This window comes from Chiroxiphia lanceolata, chromosome 16, assembly GCF_009829145.1.
Source record: "Chiroxiphia lanceolata isolate bChiLan1 chromosome 16, bChiLan1.pri, whole genome shotgun sequence".
In the NCBI taxonomy this organism is placed as follows: Eukaryota; Metazoa; Chordata; class Aves; order Passeriformes; family Pipridae; genus Chiroxiphia; species Chiroxiphia lanceolata.
Window position 1 is genome coordinate 15,805,826 of NC_045652.1, and position 16,799 is coordinate 15,822,624.

The 16,799-nt window shown below is 65.2% G+C and overlaps 1 protein-coding gene across 2 annotated transcripts in view; it reads right to left on the reverse strand.

Annotated features, from left to right (window-relative positions):
* Positions 1 to 15: 15 nt before the first annotated feature.
* Positions 16 to 16,799, reverse strand: part of CASKIN1 (CASK interacting protein 1) — a 30,463-nt gene continuing 13,679 nt past the window's right edge. Inside the window, exons 2-21 of one of the 2 annotated variants that reach the window (XM_032704093.1) lie at positions 16,465 to 16,516; positions 14,127 to 14,224; positions 13,872 to 14,017; positions 13,689 to 13,784; positions 13,276 to 13,406; positions 13,098 to 13,206; positions 12,705 to 12,813; positions 12,500 to 12,594; positions 12,313 to 12,430; positions 10,658 to 10,873; positions 8,737 to 8,844; positions 8,475 to 8,593; positions 7,495 to 7,582; positions 6,046 to 6,143; positions 5,838 to 5,948; positions 5,665 to 5,766; positions 5,071 to 5,209; positions 2,892 to 5,000; positions 2,395 to 2,788; positions 16 to 1,969 (exon numbers count right to left, since the gene is read on the reverse strand). In XM_032704093.1, the coding sequence (XP_032559984.1) occupies positions 1,873 to 1,969; positions 2,395 to 2,788; positions 2,892 to 5,000; positions 5,071 to 5,209; positions 5,665 to 5,766; positions 5,838 to 5,948; positions 6,046 to 6,143; positions 7,495 to 7,582; positions 8,475 to 8,593; positions 8,737 to 8,844; positions 10,658 to 10,873; positions 12,313 to 12,430; positions 12,500 to 12,594; positions 12,705 to 12,813; positions 13,098 to 13,206; positions 13,276 to 13,406; positions 13,689 to 13,784; positions 13,872 to 14,017; positions 14,127 to 14,224; positions 16,465 to 16,516 (4,535 nt within the window). In that variant the 3' untranslated portion in view covers positions 16 to 1,872. The remainder of the gene's footprint in view (positions 1,970 to 2,394; positions 2,789 to 2,891; positions 5,001 to 5,070; positions 5,210 to 5,664; positions 5,767 to 5,837; positions 5,949 to 6,045; positions 6,144 to 7,494; positions 7,583 to 8,474; positions 8,594 to 8,736; positions 8,845 to 10,657; positions 10,874 to 12,312; positions 12,431 to 12,499; positions 12,595 to 12,704; positions 12,814 to 13,097; positions 13,207 to 13,275; positions 13,407 to 13,688; positions 13,785 to 13,871; positions 14,018 to 14,126; positions 14,225 to 16,464; positions 16,517 to 16,799) is intronic. The other variant, XM_032704094.1, reaches the window with a different exon arrangement.

A 16,799-nucleotide genomic window follows, 5' to 3' on the forward strand; every position in this document is an offset into this window, starting at 1 on the left:
GGTGGCAGCCTGGCAGGGGTTTTATTTTTTTTATTTTTCTTTAAATATTTGTTGCCAGACTTGGTATAGGAGCAAACGTCTTCACAGCACCACGAGCCATCTACTATTCAGAATAGGAAGAATAAGGACGAGTAGAGGTGAAATCTAAGCACAGAAGAGCAGGGAGCAGCACCAAGATGCAGAGCTGGACAGATGGGATACAATACAGAGTCCATAACTTAATCATAAAAAATATATATATGTATATATCCATCATGTAGAACTTTATGGATTTTTTTTTTTAAGATACATATTTTTTTTTCTTTTCAACAGATATTTTCAGGCGGGTGATTTATTTTTTTTTTTAATTATTTTTAAAGTCTTTTTTTGTTTGTTTGTTTGTTTTTGATTTTTTGTTTTTTTAAAAGAAATTTCAAAGTTGTGCCAAACACATCTGGATCAGCGACCACAACGGGAGAGACGGGGAGAGAGGGAAGAGGGGAGAGGGATGGGGGGAGAGAGAAGAGGGGAGAGACCACTCTACGTCTCAAGAAAAGAAAGGAACAGCAACACTTTTGTTTGGAAACCACAAGCAAAAAATGCATTCATCAGGACTCAAGCGACTGAACCAGACTCCAACTCCAGTTTATACAGGAATATACAGCGGTGCATCCCGGAGGACGCACGCGAGCACACGCACCCCGCGTGCACACCCACGCACACCACACACACCCCAAACAAATACCGACAGCAAAAGGAACCAGGAGAAACCTAAACCAAACCCTGAAGACACTCCAAAAGAAATGAAACACCTCCGGTGTAAGAATTAACAAAAACCTCCATAAAACAAGGCACATCCTTTGAGTTCGTAACGGTGGAAAAAAGAAAGACGCGACACTGAATCCCAACGGAAAACCCGACCAGAACCGCTCGCACGTACCTTCCACCCAGAGAAAAGGTAAATATTGTGCTACTCGTAGAATGAGTTTGCCACAAGACACACAGCTTAGTATAATCTAATAGTTTTTCTCAAGCTAAAATCCAGTTTTCTCTTGATTTCTTTTAAACTGCTTTATATATAATTGCTAATATTTTAAAATCTTTTAAATATATATTTGTTAAAGTTTATTTCTTTTTATTATTTTGGGGGTGGGGGAAATCTGCTTTATATCTTTTTTTTTTTATTTTTTTTTTCTTCCCCTCCAATAAATTAATACTTCTTTTATAGCTTATCACCGTCCTGTCCCCAGGCGGGGAGGGGCCGGGCAGGGGCACGTCCCGCTGCCCCCGGGGAGCCGCCAGCCCGGAGCTGCCCTGGCCACCCCCGCCAACCCCAACCGAGAAAGAAAACAAAGTTTAAAAAATAAAAATTAAAAACGGAGCAAAGAAACCCAAGTGCATTTGCCCACCCGGCCCCGCCACCTGCAAACGCCATCGGTGCCACGTGGCTGGCGGAGCCACTGCCGGGGCCGCCGGGCAGGGCTTGTGCTACATTCGGGTCGCGGTGACCCGCGGCGCCAGGGCTGGCAGGGCACGGGCGGCCACCAGACAGGGAGGTCGGGAGCCCCCAGAGCCCCCCGGAGCCTCCCAGAGCCCCGGCAGCGGTTCGGTCCGGACGTGTTGCTTTGTTTCTTCTGTTGGGTTTTATTTTTGTGGGTTTTGTTTTTTTTTTTTTTTTGCTTCTGCAAAAGGGAGTCCTGCCGGAGCCGGCGCCGAGTCTGTGAGCACAATCCTGAGGTATCTTCTTCTTTGTGCAAACCCCGAGGGACGGGATGTCCGGGAGGGGACGGCTGTACAAAGGGAGCGGGGGGAGGGCGGCGGGGCCGGGGGGTCGTGGATCGTTGTGCCCTTGTGCCCACGTAAGCCCTGAGGTTCGCGGGGCCCTGGCGCCCCTCACTCCAGCATGGCATCCAGCTGGTCCGCCAGGTCGTCGAACATGCTGCCGATGTCGTCCAGGATGCTCACGGTGCTCTTTGACTCCACGGCCGAGCTGGGGAGTGACCAGGACGGGTCAGGGCTACGCGCGGGATGAGGACACCACACAGCCCCCACCATCCCGTGCCACAGCCCTCCTGCCCCCCTTCCGTGCTCAGCAATGTCCCCAGTGTCACTGTCCATACAGACCCCAGGGCTGCTACACAGTGCTCTGTGCCAATGTCCCCTCTCCAAGACAGCCCCCAGTGCACCCCCATGCCCAGGTCTCGCTGCCCATGCTGCTCCACCACGGTGTCCCCCAGTGTCACCTCCCCAGTGCAGCTCCAGCCAAGGTCCCCTGATGCTCCAGCAGTGTCCCCCAGAATCCCTCCTGGCACCATCCCACTCCCATCACTGCAGTGCTTGTGGCCTCTGGTGCTCAGTGGCACCGCACGGTCCCGCATCCTCCCCATGGAACAACCACCCCCTGCACCCCCTTACTCTGCCTGACTGTCCTCCTGCTTGATCTTCTCCTCCACAGCCTGCAGCGCAGCAGCCAGGGACGCGCTCGTCTCCTCCAGCTTCTGTTGTGCCAGCTCGGGGCCGGCGCTGTCCACAGAGGGGCTGGCGATGGTGGAGCGCGGCGGCTTCACCGGCACCTGCTGGGGCTGCGCGCCGGGCGAGAGGGGCTTGGCAGGGCTGGAGCAGAGCGAGGGCGGGGTGCTGGAGGGCTTGGTGCCCGCGGGGCCCAGCTGTCGGGCGGGCGATGGGGCTGGCGTGGAGCTGGCGCTCACCGACTGGATGGCAGCGTGGGGCTTGGGGGGCTTGGGTGCCGTGGGAGGCGGCGTGGGCTTGGGGGACACTGGGGGCGGCGTGCCATGGACCCGCTTCACCTCTGCGGAGAAAAGAGAGAGGGGCAGGAGGGCGGCAGGGCCAGCTGGGACCCCCGGCCTCCATCCTGGGGAGAGCCTGTCCCAGGGATCTGGTGGGGCACCTACCTGGGCTGCCAGGGCTCGGGATGGGCACCTTTTTGGGGATGGGCACTGGTGGCCCAGGCACCTTCTGAGGTGGCTGCGTCAGCACAGGCTTGGGGGACACCGGTGGCTTGAAGGGCTTCTTGGGCTCGGCAGGCGGTGGGATGTAGTCAGGGCCGTCGGGGCGGGCAGTGGGTGGCGGGGTTGGGGGTGGCTCAGCCCCACTCAGCTCGGAGGCCGGCCGCCGCTTCACGGTGCCGGTGCCGTTCTGGTACACAGCGAGTGTGGCCGGCTCCAGCGCCGGCTCCTTGTCCTTGGCCTTGGGCCGGCGCTTGACGGTGTCGGACTCGGTGAGGACGAAGCGGACGCCGTCCTGCTGGCTCTGCCTGGCCCGGATCCGCCGCTTGAGTGTGGCACTGGCCTCCACCTTGGCCAGCTCCCCATGGCGGTGGGCTGGGGACAGCCCCTCGCCCGCCTCCCCCCGGGCCGGCCCCAGGGGCCGTGGCCGTTGCTTGATGGTGAGGGTGCCCTCCTCGGCGAAGGGGATGCCGTCGGGGGAACCGCCGCGCTCCACCCGCAGCCGCTCGCCGGGGCTGTCGGCACCCGCCTCCGACCGCACGCTGTCGGCGCGCTCGCGGCGGGCGGCTGCCACCAGCCCGGTGACAGGGCCGCTGATGGTCCGGCGCCGGTTCACCACCTCCCCGTCCAGCCCGATGGCCTCCTTGTGCTTGACGGTGGCCAGGACGGTGGCCACACGGGCACGGTCAGGGCTGCCTGGGGGGGGCCCCGGCTGCAGGTAGTAGCCGTCGGGTGCCTTGGCTGGCCCAGGCCCACCAGCCACGTGCGGTTTCTGCAGGGCCAGTGCGCGGGCTCCGCCGCCGATGGAGGACATCTCCAGCATGGCCGCGATGCTGCGCACGCTGCCGGCGCTGCCCGTGTCCACGCTGCCGCCCAGGTCACTGGCCCGCCGCTGCTCCCGCCGGCTCTCCCCCTCAGCGCTCGGGGGTCCGACAGCCGCCTCGCCCTCACCCTCCTTGGGGAAGTCCTCAGCCATGCCAGCGCTGGAGATGGCAGAGCTGGAGCGCTTGGGAGGGGGTGGGGGGGGTCCCTTCTTCTTGGGGCGGACGGCGAAGGACTGGCTGCGGTTGACGTTCTTGTCGCCGCCGGCGGCTGCCCGCACCGAGTGGCTGCGGCCCACGCGCCGCTGGACGGTGGCGTAGGGCCCCGCATCCGGCACCAGCAGCTCATCCCGCTCCTGCTCGCTGTCGGAGGCGGCGTAGCGGTTCAGGCTGTGTGCCCGCTTCTTCGGCCTCCCCGGTTCCTCCTCGCCCTCGCCTGCCGGAGGCAGGCACAGCACCGGCACCGAGACAGGCAGGACGGGCACCCCCGGGGGTGCCCCCTCGCCCTCGGCGGGCTGTGGCAGGACGTAGGCGAAGCCGCGGTGGGTGGGTGACTGGGGCAGGGAGCGGGGCGACGCGGGGCGCTCGCCGGGCGGCAGCAGCTGCGGGGTGGGCTTCACCTTGGCGGTGGCGTGGGGCACAGCTGGCCCTTGCGGGGAGGGGGGCCGCGCCTTGCCGGGGGTCTGTGGTGGCGTCAGCTGCCCAGTGGAGGGCGGGAAGGGCTGCCGGGGTTTGCCGGGCACCGGTGGCACGCTGGCACGCTTCACGGGGTGGCCGTGCCGGGGCGGGCGCCCCTCCTTGGGTGGCGCAGGGGGGCCCTCACCGGCTCCCTCCGCCAGGTATTCCTGGCTCTTGGAGATGGCAGTGGCAGGAGGACCCCGCGGGCCATCCCCCAGCAGCTCTTGGGAGCTGCTCATCAGCCTGGCACGGCCACCCAGGCCCGGCGGTGAGCGGTAACCGGGGGCCGCGGGGTTCACCGCCTTCTCAGGGGGCTCCTCGGGGGCTTCGCCCGTCATGGCCACCTGCAGCTCACTGCTGAGCTCACTGTCCTGGAAGGTGGTCATCTTGGGCGACTGGCACTCAGGTGGCTCCGGTGGGGGGGACTCGATGGCCAGCACCTCTGGGCACGGCCCCGACGCCTTCCTCTTCAGCGTGCCCGGCTCGTACTTGCCCAACTCAGCACGCTGCAGCTCTGCCAGCTTCTTCACCGCCAGCATCAGCTTCTTCTGGTGGCCTGGGGGTGACACAGGGCATCAGTGTCACCGCCAAGGCCACCACAGCCAGCGCTGTGCGCAGGGCCTTACCCAGCTTGGTGATGCCGATCTCCTGCAGGTCCTCCCAGGTGATGTCGGTGATGAAGTCGATGTTCTCATAGCCGTTCTCCACCAGCACCTTGTAGTACTGGGACAGGCCAATCATGGAGAGCCACAGTGCCAGGTTGGCCTGGGGTGGGGCACAGGGCACGGCTCAGCACCAGCTGGCACCACGGTCTGACCCCGACACCCCTGGCACCCCAGTACCTGAGGCACACAGGAGATCCGATCTTGCTCCTGGATCAGCTCCAGGGCACTTCCCTTGTCCCTGTGCTGTCCCTGTGCCCCACAAGCACCCAGGGCCATGCCCAGCCCTGTTCCCATGGGAAGCCCCTCACTGCGCACAGATGATGGGGCAGGAGGGGTGTCAGGAGACACCAGTGTCACATCCACGTGGTGACAGCTGGCACCAGCCTGACAGTCCCTGCAGAGCTGTGGGGAGGGATATGAGCAGCTCCAGGATGTGTGCATCATCCGGCAGCAGTGAGCCAGCTCCCACCCTCATCCCCCTGTGCCACCCCCTCCCTGGAGGGGATTAATTGTCCTGGATGTGGCTTCAGCCCCACGGCCCCACGCAGCCCTCACCGGTTTGTACTCTGGTAGCCACTCGGGGATGCTGAGGTTGTTGATCTCGGACGCGATCTTCTTCCTGTGCCCCGGCTTGGTGACGCCGATGGCCGTGAGGTCCTGGGGCAGAGAGGGGGGTCAGTGCCACCCTGATCCAGCCCTGCCTCCCTCCCACGGCCCCGTGGCCTCACCTCCGGCGTCATCCGGCTGATGGTGGTGATGTCGTAGCCGGCGTTGATGAAGTTGGGCGCGTAGAGCTGCAGCTGGAACTTGCAGAGCCACTGGTACACGGCCTCCGAGCTCTGGGGTGAGAGGGACAGATGGGTCGAGGCAGCTCTGGGGACAGGGACCCACCAACCCTGCCCGTGCTCCCCACGGCACCCCAGTGTTCCCACTCACCTTCCCCTCTGACGGTGGCTCCATTTTCTTCAGCTGGGGCTCGGCAGGGGGCTGGGGGGCGTACGGGGAGCTGGCCACGCTCTGCGACCGCGACGAACCTGCCGGAGGGGCAGCGGTCAGCGGGGGGGCTCCCACCCCTGGGCTCCGGCCACGCGGAGGGGGGAGCCGAGCCCCCACCCCAGGCGGGATGTCATGGCACAGCCCCCAGCTTGGCAGGGCCAGGGTAGGCACAGGAGAGCGACACCTGCCCCGGCACAGCAGCCCGGAGCACCCTGGGGTGCCCTGGACAGGGGGTCTGCTCCTCTGGGATGGGTGGGTGAACCCCCAGCCTGGTCGGGGGGCTGCTGTGCCCTCCATCCAGCCCTGGGCAGCAGGTTCCAGCTGGACCTCTCCTTCAGAGCAGGTGTTCCTGGCCGCCCCTCTTCCCCAGGTAGCGGCCAGAGGGGTCCCACTGCCCAAAACCCTCTGGCCCTGCTCCTCCAGCCACGTCACCAACCAGGCAGGCTGGCACGAGCTACTCACCACTTGGGACACCCACACAGGCACCCCATGGTACCACCCTCCAGTTGGGTGTGATGGGGGCTGCCCCGAAATTTCTGCCTCATATTTCTGATCAGGATGAGCAAGAGCAGATCCTTCCCCCCACCAGTAACTGCATCCTCCGTGTGTGTGTGTGTGTGTGTGTGTGTGTGTGTGTGTGTGTGTGTGTGCATCACCCTGCTCTGTGGGTGTGGGTGTGTGCATCCCTCTGCTCTGTGTGTGTGTGTATGCACCTCCCTGCTGTGTGTGGGGGGTGGCCTCCCACTCGCGTGGGCATCCTCCTCCCATGTGCATCCCTCTGCCATGTGCATCTCCCTCACGTCTGCATCCCACTTGTGTCTGCATCGATCCAGCATGTTTTCCCCCCTCCCTGGCAACGTCTGCACCCCCCTCCCCGCGTGTGCATCCCCTCCATGTGTGTATCCCCTCTCCGTGTGCGCATCCCCCTCCCCGGGTTCCTCTCCCCGCTGCCTGTCCCTCTCCACAGCTCACACATTCCCCCGCACACACCCCCACGTGTGCATCCCCCTCCCCAGGCATGTGCCACCCCCGTGCCGTGGCCACCCCCGCGGCGTGGCCATGCTCCCCGCAGCCCCCCCAGACGGCGGTGGCGGGGGGGACCCCGGCTCGGGCTCCGGCGGGGCTGGCGGGGGGCCAGGGAAGGGAAGGGGCCGGGGAGCAGCGGTGCCCCCCCTGCCCGCCCACGCCGCCCCCCGCCCCCCACGGGCCCCCACTAACCGAGGCAGGAGAAGGCCTGGCAGCAGCCGAAAGGCGAGAGAGTCATTTTTTACCCACACGTTTTTCTTCTGGCGATGGGTGCCGTGGCAATAAAAAAAAAGACAAATCCCTGGATCCACGGCACGGCCAGGGCTCCTCCTGCTCCGGCAGCCGGGCGGCCGCAGCACGCACCTGCGGGGATGTCCTGCGCCTTGGCCGGCCCATCGCCCACGGCAGACTCTTGCGCAGAAGCCTTCTGGGAAAGGACCGTTGCCAGCAGCTGAAAAACACCCCGGGAAGGGGGGAGAGCAAGGCAGGAGTGAGGTGGCGGCGGGGGCCGGGGGCGCGGGGGGCGCGTGGCGCGGGTGCTGCGGATGCCGCGGGTGACGTGGGTGCCGTGGGTGCTGCGGGTGCCGCCAGCCCGGGCAAGGGTGGGCAAGGGAGGGTTGCAGCAGATTTCGGCTGCAGCGGGAAGAGATGGAGCCGCGGGAGCAGCAGATGGTGCTTTGCCGGCGGCAGGAGCCCACGGCACCGCGGCACCACCGCACCCCAAATCCAGCCTGGCATGTGCCCAGCCCAGGCTGCTGGTGCAGGCTGCGGGGTCCTCCGTGCCCACGAAACAGAGCCCCCCTGGCTGGCAGCGCGGTGCGGCCCGGGGGCACGTGGGCATGGCGCAGGAGGGATGCCAGGGGAGCTGGGCTGTGCCACAGCCCGGGCATGGGACAGCCCAGGGGCAGAGCACACGCGGTGCAGGGAGGGGGCTGTGTGCCATCGGTGCGTGCCGGGGGCAGCAGCGCAGCGGGCGGTGGGCGCTGTGCCGTGCAGGGCTGGGTCCGGGGGCAGTGCCCGGTGCCGGGAGCAGCAGCGTGGGCAGCGCAGCGCAGTGCGGAGGCCCCTGCGAGTGGCGGCAGAGGCGCGGCAGCTCCGGGTGGACCTGTGGAATGTCGTGCCGGGGGCTGAGCCCAGGCCCGGGCAGCAGTGAGGGGCCAGGTAGAGGGAACACGCTGGTGGCCACTGCCAGTGACAGCGCGGCTGGCGGCCCGCTGGGCACCGATGGGACTGCACAACACCCGCTCAAGCATCAATACCAGCCGAGGTCACGGGCAGCAAACTGCCAGGACCAGAGCCGAGTGCCACAGCGGCTGGCATGGCCCCCTCAGGGCTTGCCTTACCTTGACGCCTTCGGAGCCGGCGTGCAGGGCGTGCGCCCCGCTGCCCGCGCTCTGCCCGCTCCCCGAGCTGCGGGCAGAGGCCACGCTGCCCGTGCTGCCCAGGCTGCTGCGGTCACCACCTGCAGAGAGAGGAAGGGCTGTCAGGGCGCTGAGCCCCACGGTCAGGGGACGCTGTGGTGCGGCCATGCCCCCCCAGAGCCCCCACCACGTCCTGACCCCAGCTCCCCGGGGACAGGGAGGGGCCCGGCCGCGCTCGCTGTACCTGCAAAGGGTTTCCGCAGCACCCAGATCTCCTCGGCGGGGGCTGGCGCGGCCGATCCGCCCTGCGACGGCGAGAGGTGGGACGGGCTCATGTCGGCCCCGCGAGAGCCTTGGTGGCAGAGCAGAGAGAGGGCCATCAGACGCGTGGCTCAGCGCTTGGCTCGCACTGGGGTGGGCACAGGGCGGAGGACCCACCACCCCAGGCCTGGTGTTGCCCCACGCAGGGAGAACCCCACAGGCAAGGCGTGGGGATCCCGGCTGCGGCCGTGCCCAAGGGCACCAGAGCTGTCCCCCTGGCTGCTCCCCTCCCAAGCAGCTGTCACAGGGTGACAATGACCAGCCCTAGGATGCCATCCTGCAGGACATCCCCTCCCTGCTGTCAGCCAGGGACAGATGTGGTGGGGTGTCCCAGTGCCCCAGCTGAACCCGGGCAGGGGATGATGACAGTGTTGTCCCTGCACAGAGCAGGATGGGGGCATGACTTGGTGCAGGGAGCAAAGGAAGCTGGGCAAACTCAAGCAGTGAAACCCCAGGAACACACAGGGGACACAGCAGTGGGTAAGAGGATCCAATCCTCCTGGCAAGGCACAGCTTGAGGGTTACCCGCGGCCATGGCTCCTCACCCTCTATGCTGCCCACCTCTGCCAGGTCCCACTCGCACCAGGCACACCCATCTGAGCCCAGGGGTTAAAACAGCATCAGATGACATGGACAACAGCCCTACGAGGCCAGTGCTGCTGCAGCCCCACCACAGCTCAGCCAGCCCCCTGCCAGCCACAGGGCATTGCCACCCTGCCACTGGCCATGGGGCATTGCCACCCTGCCAGCCGTGGGACACTGTCACCCCACTGCCACCCCACTGCCACCCAGGCCGGTTCTGTTCACGGAGCCCTCACCCCGTCAGCGCCAAGCATAGCAGGGGACAGGTGGTACAGGGTGATAAAGTCACTGAAGGAGCAACAGGGGGAACAAACGTCCACAACAAACTGGGCTGGGACATCCCTGAGCTGCACATGCCAGGTCACACCGAGAGGAGCCTGGGCAGGCGTGTGGCTCCGTGTGACCCCACAGGGAGAGAAAGCCCCGGGAGAAGATGTGCTGCCCTGTCCCCCCTGCGAGCACGTCACCCGGTGCTCCCCAACACGACCTCCTGTGCCGCTGCCACCAGGGAACATGCAAAGATCCTGGCCCCAGGCAGCTGGGGCAGCCCTGTGGGCACAGCACGGGCTGCACCCCTGCAATCCCCCTGCTCCAGGGCGCTCCTGACACGTAGATCCACAGCATCCATCACCTGCCTGTGCCACGGGGATGGTCCCCAGGGTTTCGCTGGGCTCTACCAGCGCTGGGCCAGCCCCAGGAGCATTCCCTGGGAAAGCCCCCCGGTGCCACAGCCCCTTCCCACTCCGAGTGTGCAGTCCCAACCCAGCCACAGCTGGGAATCGACCACCCTGCAGGGAGGCTGAGGCGGGCAGAGGGTGCCTGTGCCCGTGGCTCCCGTCTGGGCACTGTGCTGCCAGTCCTGCCCCTGGCAGAGAGCTGGGAGGGTGGTTTGGGGTCCCTACGCACTCCGACAGGAGTGCAGGGCCATGGGCAGAGCACGGGGACGCCGGGGCGGGGGGGTGGGATGTGCTGGCAGCGGAGCCGTGGGACACACGGTGTGAGAGCGGCGCTGGCGCGGGTATGAGGGCAGGGGGACGATGGCATGCGCGTGCCACGTGTGTGCACCCACTGCACCCACTGCACACATGCACACGCACACGCATGCACACGCTGCATGCACACCCGTGCACACGCCTGTGCACACCCGCGTGCAAACCCCCCGGCCAGGAGGGAGAGGCCGAGCAGAGAGAAAAGACTCGACACACGCTTCAAAGAAAAAGAAAGAAAAATCCATGGAGAGCACGAAGCGAGCGGTGAACTACCTTGTCCATAATGCGGCTCGTCGGCACTGCTAGGGGAGAGCCTGTGATAGCCAAAGGAACTGAAAAGAGTCTGATGGGAATGTGGTGGTGGAGGTGGAGGTGGAGGCAGGGAATGGAACGGATGGGACGAGGCGTCACCGTTTAGCACAGCAGCCCCGTAAGCCGGGAGCGGGATCTTTTGGAAGTGTTGGGGGATTGTTACAGTCTCCCATGAACCTGATAATAAAACATAACAAGAGACAAAATGAAAAGAATCAAAATAATAGAGACACTCTCAGTGCCGCCAAGAAAAAAAAAAAAGAAAGGAAAGAAAAGAAAATAAAAGAAAGGGGGAAAAAAAGCAGCAAATCAAAAAAGCAACCAAAGGGATGTGGAGAAGCCAGAACTGAGACCCAACCGATGCAGAGCCGAGCCGAGGAGCAGCAGCGGGAGCTCAGGACACGGCCAGCCCGGTGCAGGGTACGGGCACATCCCGTGGATCTGACACGGACATCGGGACAGCCCCACACATGGGGCAGTGTGGGGGCTCATGGGGGTCCTGTTCCCCATGGAGGCATCCCGGGGCAGCAGGGCTGCAGGCACGGCTGGGCCGGAGGCTGCAGTGCCGGCACCCCCATGCCCAGCTGGCTGAGCCCTGGCTCAGCACTCGCTCCCAGCTCTGCCAGCCCTGCAGCCGATGGGGTGGCTATGGAACCTCATAGCCTGGCTAATGCTGCTGGGGGGCCAGCCACAGCCCAGGAGCCACGGACCGCAGCCCAGGAGCCACGGACTGCAGCCCAGATCGCATTCCAGGAGCCACGGACCGCATGCCGTGGCACTGGCACGTGACCCACACCGGGAGGGTGGCTCTGTCCCCGCCTGTCCAGCGCCTGGCACCTCCGCAGCTGGTGTGGAGTGCCCAGCAGCCAGTCAGTACTCATGCCACTGTTCCCTTGAGATCTTGTTCAACTGCCACCATTCTCTGCCTGTGTCCCCACAATGTGGCTGCCCCCAAGGTCCACACGCCCGAGAGGGGATGAGATGGTTGATATGGGGCCTTTCAAAGCCTACTACGATGCTCCTGGCAATGGGCACAACCATGGGCAATCCCAAGGGGGCCATGCACCCCACCAGGACCCTAAAGGGATGGGGATGGAATGGGGACAGGAACAGACAGCACTGCACAGAGGAGCAGGGTCCGACCCCTGGGACGGCCCCTGGCTGGGGAGAAGGTCTCCATGGAGCAGCATTAGGTCCCTGGCACTGGTGCCCAGCCACCTGTGCAGATCCCAAGCACCAGGTTCTGTGACCCCACTGCTGCGCTGGCCCCCCGAAACCACAGTGATGCCCCTGGGTCTCCTCATGCACCAAGCTCCCAGCACCACAAGTACCTCCCTCTGAGGGCAGCCTGGGGCTGCCCCATGAACACCCTGGGGGTGCTAGCACCAACTCCCACAGGCACCAGGTGGGCACTGGCCCCACGTGCACAACAGGGACATTGACCCTGCACACTCGAAGGCACTGTCCCCATGCACACAGCAGGGACACGGACCCCACATGCACAGCGGGGCATTGTCCCAATTTGTTGGCACCACTGCAACCCCCAAACACCCCGGTCCCCACCAGACCAACACGGGGCTCCCTGGGGTGGGGGCAGGCGGGGATGGATTATTTGCCTGTTCGTTTGCTTATGGCCTCGACGAGGCTGGAGGGGAAGTATCCCACGCGGTCGTTGCCGGTGCGGTTGTCGTGGATGCAGCCCTTCCAGCGCCCGTCCGCGTGCTGCTCCAGCACCTGCGGGCAGGGGCCAGGTCAGGGGCCAGCACCAACACCGGGGTGTCCCGGCCCCCCCACTGCACTCACGGTGATGACGTCCCCGGCCTTCACGTTGAGGCTGGTCAGGTCGTAATTGTTGCAATAGTCCTTGACGGCCCGGACCTGCAGAGCGGCGGAGGCGTCTGCAGGACAGAGCGGGAGCGTCACCCCCTGCCCGCCCCACAGGGGTTGGCACCCCCAGCCCATGCCCCCCCACACCAGCACGGCCTTCATGTGTCCCCCAACCCCCTACCCCGCAGCATCTGCTTGATCTCCTTGCTGGCCTGGCTGGTGGTGAACTGGTTGACGATATCCAGAGCTGTCTGGTTGTAGGTGTTCCTGACGTGGGCGTTGATCCCGCTCTGCAACGGCACCGAGAGGGATTGGGAGGAGGCTGCCCACTGTCCTGCCACCCCCTTAGACCCTGTGGGCCACCAGGAGACCAGCAGCTGGAGGGCACAGCTCACTGCCTTGGTGTCCCCCCGCTCCAGGACCTTCACTGCCTCAGTGTATCCCCTCCAGGACCCTCAGCCCCACTCCCTGGTGAAGTTGCACAAGCTGCTCTGAGCCCCCAGTTGCAGGGTCACCTTCTTCCTGCAGTCCCTGGCTGGGTAGGGGGTGTCTGGGGATGCCAGGGGGCCCTTACATCCAGCAGCAGCCGCACCACGTCTGTCTTGCCGCAGAGAGCAGCCTCGTGCAGCGCCGTGCCTGCCTTGGTCTGCCGGTTGATGTCGATGCCAGCCTGCAGCAGGAGCCTGCGGGGGGGCAGGGGGTCAGCAGGGCATGGGGGGCACCGGCGCTGCCCCCCCGCCCACAGCACCCACCGGATGATGTCGATGTGGCCGTTCTTGGCGGCGAGGTGCAGGGGGCTGGTGCCATTGGGGTCGGTGGTGTCCCCCGGTTTGGGCTCCAGCAGTGCCGCGCACATGTTGCTGTTCAGGAGCAGTTGGACCACCTGGCTCAGCAAACACAGATGGAGCAGGGCTGCAAGGGTGGCTCGGCCGCCCCCCGGGGCTGTGGGTGACTCCCTGGCCCTCCCGATGCCCCCGGCCCCCACCTGCCCTCTTGCCAGTGGCAGGAGATCCCCTGCAGTGGTGGCACCGCAGGTCCCCAGTGCTGGCCACCTCTGGGGCTGCCCTGTGCTTCCCCCTGAGCTGTTTAGCACCCCCAGGGACCTTGCCATGCCCTGTCCTCTTCCAATCCTCCTCGGGGGGGTCCCAGCCCTGCAAGGACTTACCCCAACCCGGCCAAACTCGCACGCCAGGTCCAAGGGTGTCTTCCCCGAGTTGTCCATGATGCAGGGGTTGGACTGGTGCTGCAGGAGCATCTCCGACTGTGGGGGAGTGAGACCCCGACTCAGTGAGGGCAGGGGAGGGGGGTGGCACCGTCCCCTCCCCGCCACCCCCTTGCCCTGCTGTACCACATCGTAGTGCCCGTGCTGTGCCGCCAGGTGCAGGGGGATCTGGCCCTCATCCGATGGGATGTTCACAGAGGAACCTGCCTTCAGCACCATTTTCATGGGCTCCTTCTTGCCCTGCCAGGCTGCGTAGTGCAGGGGCCGCATGCCTGCAGGGGCAGGACGGGCACGCCGTGAGCCCCTCAGTGTGCCAACACACCAGGGCAGAGCCCACAGAGGGGCACGGGGGGGGCATGGCCAGGACACCCGGGGACTCGCCTTTGTTGTCCTTGATGTCCACAGCAGCCTGTGCCTCCAGCAGCAGTGAGATGAGCTCTGTGTTGCCATTGAGCGCCGCATGGTGCAGGGCCGAGAACCTGGGGACCAGGGTGGAGTCAGGGACCCAAGTCCACATCCTGTCCACCTGGTAGCGTGGCCTTGAGCTTACACCCAGCTCCCTGAGGATGCTGAGACCACACAGGGCTGAAGGTGGTGGGCAGGGCAGGCACAGGGGTGTCCCATGGAGGGTGACGGTGCCAGAGAGCCCACTCCCCACTGACCCACTTCCCCCAGCCTGGCCCCGGCAGCACGGCCACGAGCACAGATGGCAGTGGTGCCCTTGTCGGGCGCTGAGCCGGGCAGCGGGGCGGGGGAAGGCCCTGGCGCTGTACCCTGCTCTGCTCTTACAGCACCCGGCCCCAAGGCTCACGCCTGGGAAGCAGGCCAGGAGCTGACCTACTTGCTGCTCCCAGCAGTGGCATCCTCCATGTGGCTGTGCTGGCACCCACCACCCCACTGCTCTGGGCCCCGGTGATGCACAGTATCCTTATCACATCCCTGGGGCCACCCCGGTGTCACTGGAGCATGGGAATGGGCTGTGGACCCCAGTGGGGCCCCCAGGGCTGCCCGGTGCCCGAGAGGTGGGGGTGGGATAACAATTCCTCTGCCCCCCATCCCCAGGCCCCCAGCTGAGGGGGACACACCCCCGTGAGGAACATGTTCTGGCCACCACGATCCCCACGGAGCTGCTGCCTGCGATCCCCGGCGGGGAGCGGCGATGTGAGCAGACAGCTTGCACAGGAGGCCGATCCCCAACGTCTGCCTGGGAAATGTCAACATTTTCCGCTCCAGCGCCCTGCTCAAATCCGCTCAAGATGGTGCAAATCGCAGCCCTCCCCGGGGCTGCCTTGGGGGCTTCCCCCGGGCACTGCACGGCCCAGCCGGCCACGTCTCCACACGCAGGGCACCGTCCCCGGGGCGGGCACAGGGACAGCAGCACAGTGCCTGCCCACGGTGCCTGCCCACGGTGTCCGCCAGCCAGGAATCAGCCAGCACAGCAGGGATGGGGAAACCAAGGCTGAGTCCACGCCAGCGGCAGGGCAGAGCACACACAGGCTGCAGCCTCGGTCTGCCCTGTGTCTTCCCGGGGGAATCCTTCCCAGGAGCAGTGCTGGAGGCTGGAGGCTGCTGCCTGTTGCTCCTGCAGCCCCAAGCCATCCAGGATCCATAGGCAGGATATGAGCAGCACACGAGCAGGGCCCTGCCTGCAGCTCCCCCTGCCAGCGCTGCGGAGCACGAGGTGGCCCCTGGGGTGATGCCCCTCTCACCCTGCCCACGGTCGTGCCCACCCGCCCCACTGCTGCCCCACGCTGTGCATACCCACGGCACACACAGACATGCTCCCGTGGCCAGGCATGCTCGGCTGCACATGTGCTGCCTGTGTGTGCCCGCACACACGTGCACACGGGCACAGCTGATGTACTGACAGGTACCAGGGGATGCCGCTGCCACCGCCCCGGTGATGGGGATGAGGACAGTCCCTGATGCTGTGGCTGCATGTTCCCCAGGGCATGGCCTCCCATTCCCGATCCCTCTGCTCACTGCCATTTCCACGGCCACAGCAGAGCCATCCCCAGGGACCAAGTGGCATCGTCCTGCTGGCCCGCTCAAGGGGTGGGATCGCAGGGCGGGGGGAGCCCGAGGACACAGGGGCAGCTGCTGCCCAGCCCCACAAGCATCGCTCCCATCGCAGCCCCTCCTGCGCGGGGCCCCGACTGCCTCCCTGTGCCGGCGGCCTCATTAGCGTGATTAGCGGGACGTGAGCCCGCGGTCCCTTCCCGCTGCTCCCGCCCCTTGGATGCCGGCTGCGGAGCGCCGGTGGCACAGCCGGCGGGGTCACGGCTCGCCCACCCGGCACCCTGCAGGGCTGATCCCTGCACAGCGCCCACAGGGCCCCAAAGGGCTGGGAAAGGGGTGGTGAGATGTGGAGCATGGCCATTCCTCCGCCCTTCAGCCCTCACCTCCTGCCTCCTCTGGGTCCCGCGGCAGCTCCGTGCCAGTCCACTGGCTCTGGGTGCAGGCAGGGCTCGGCCACGTGGGCTAATGGGGCTGAGAGCCCCAGGACCAGACTCAGCAGCTCGGCTGCACCGCTCAGAGTGCCTGGCATTCTTGCATGGACCAGGCTCCCATGGCACACACACACCTGCTCATGGCACCCCACAGCACACCCCCCATTTCGTGCACCCCACAGCACACCCCCCATTTGTACACCCCACAGCACACCCCCCATTTTGTGCACCCCACAGCACACACATCTGGGCACAGGGCTCCCACTCACCCATCGGTGTCTTGGAAGTTGACGTTGACTTTCTTTGCCGATCCAAGGAGCTCTGGGAGGGAAGGGGACAGCATGTTAGAGGAGGTGGCCAGGGCAGGAACACATCAGGGAGGTGGCAGCTCCAGGTCTCCCTCCCTACCAAGGCTGGGGCTCCCTGCAGCTCCGCAGGTGCTGCGTGAGGCTTGCCCGAAGCTGCAGGCAGGTGAAGGCAGGAGGGCTCAGGGTGGAGGTCCCCCCTCAAGGTGGCAGAGCCTGAGGGCCCCTCCTGGCACCAGGTTCTCCCCATTCACCTGGTTTGCCTGGGGTTCCCTCCCAGGCTGCTTCACGTGCCTGGG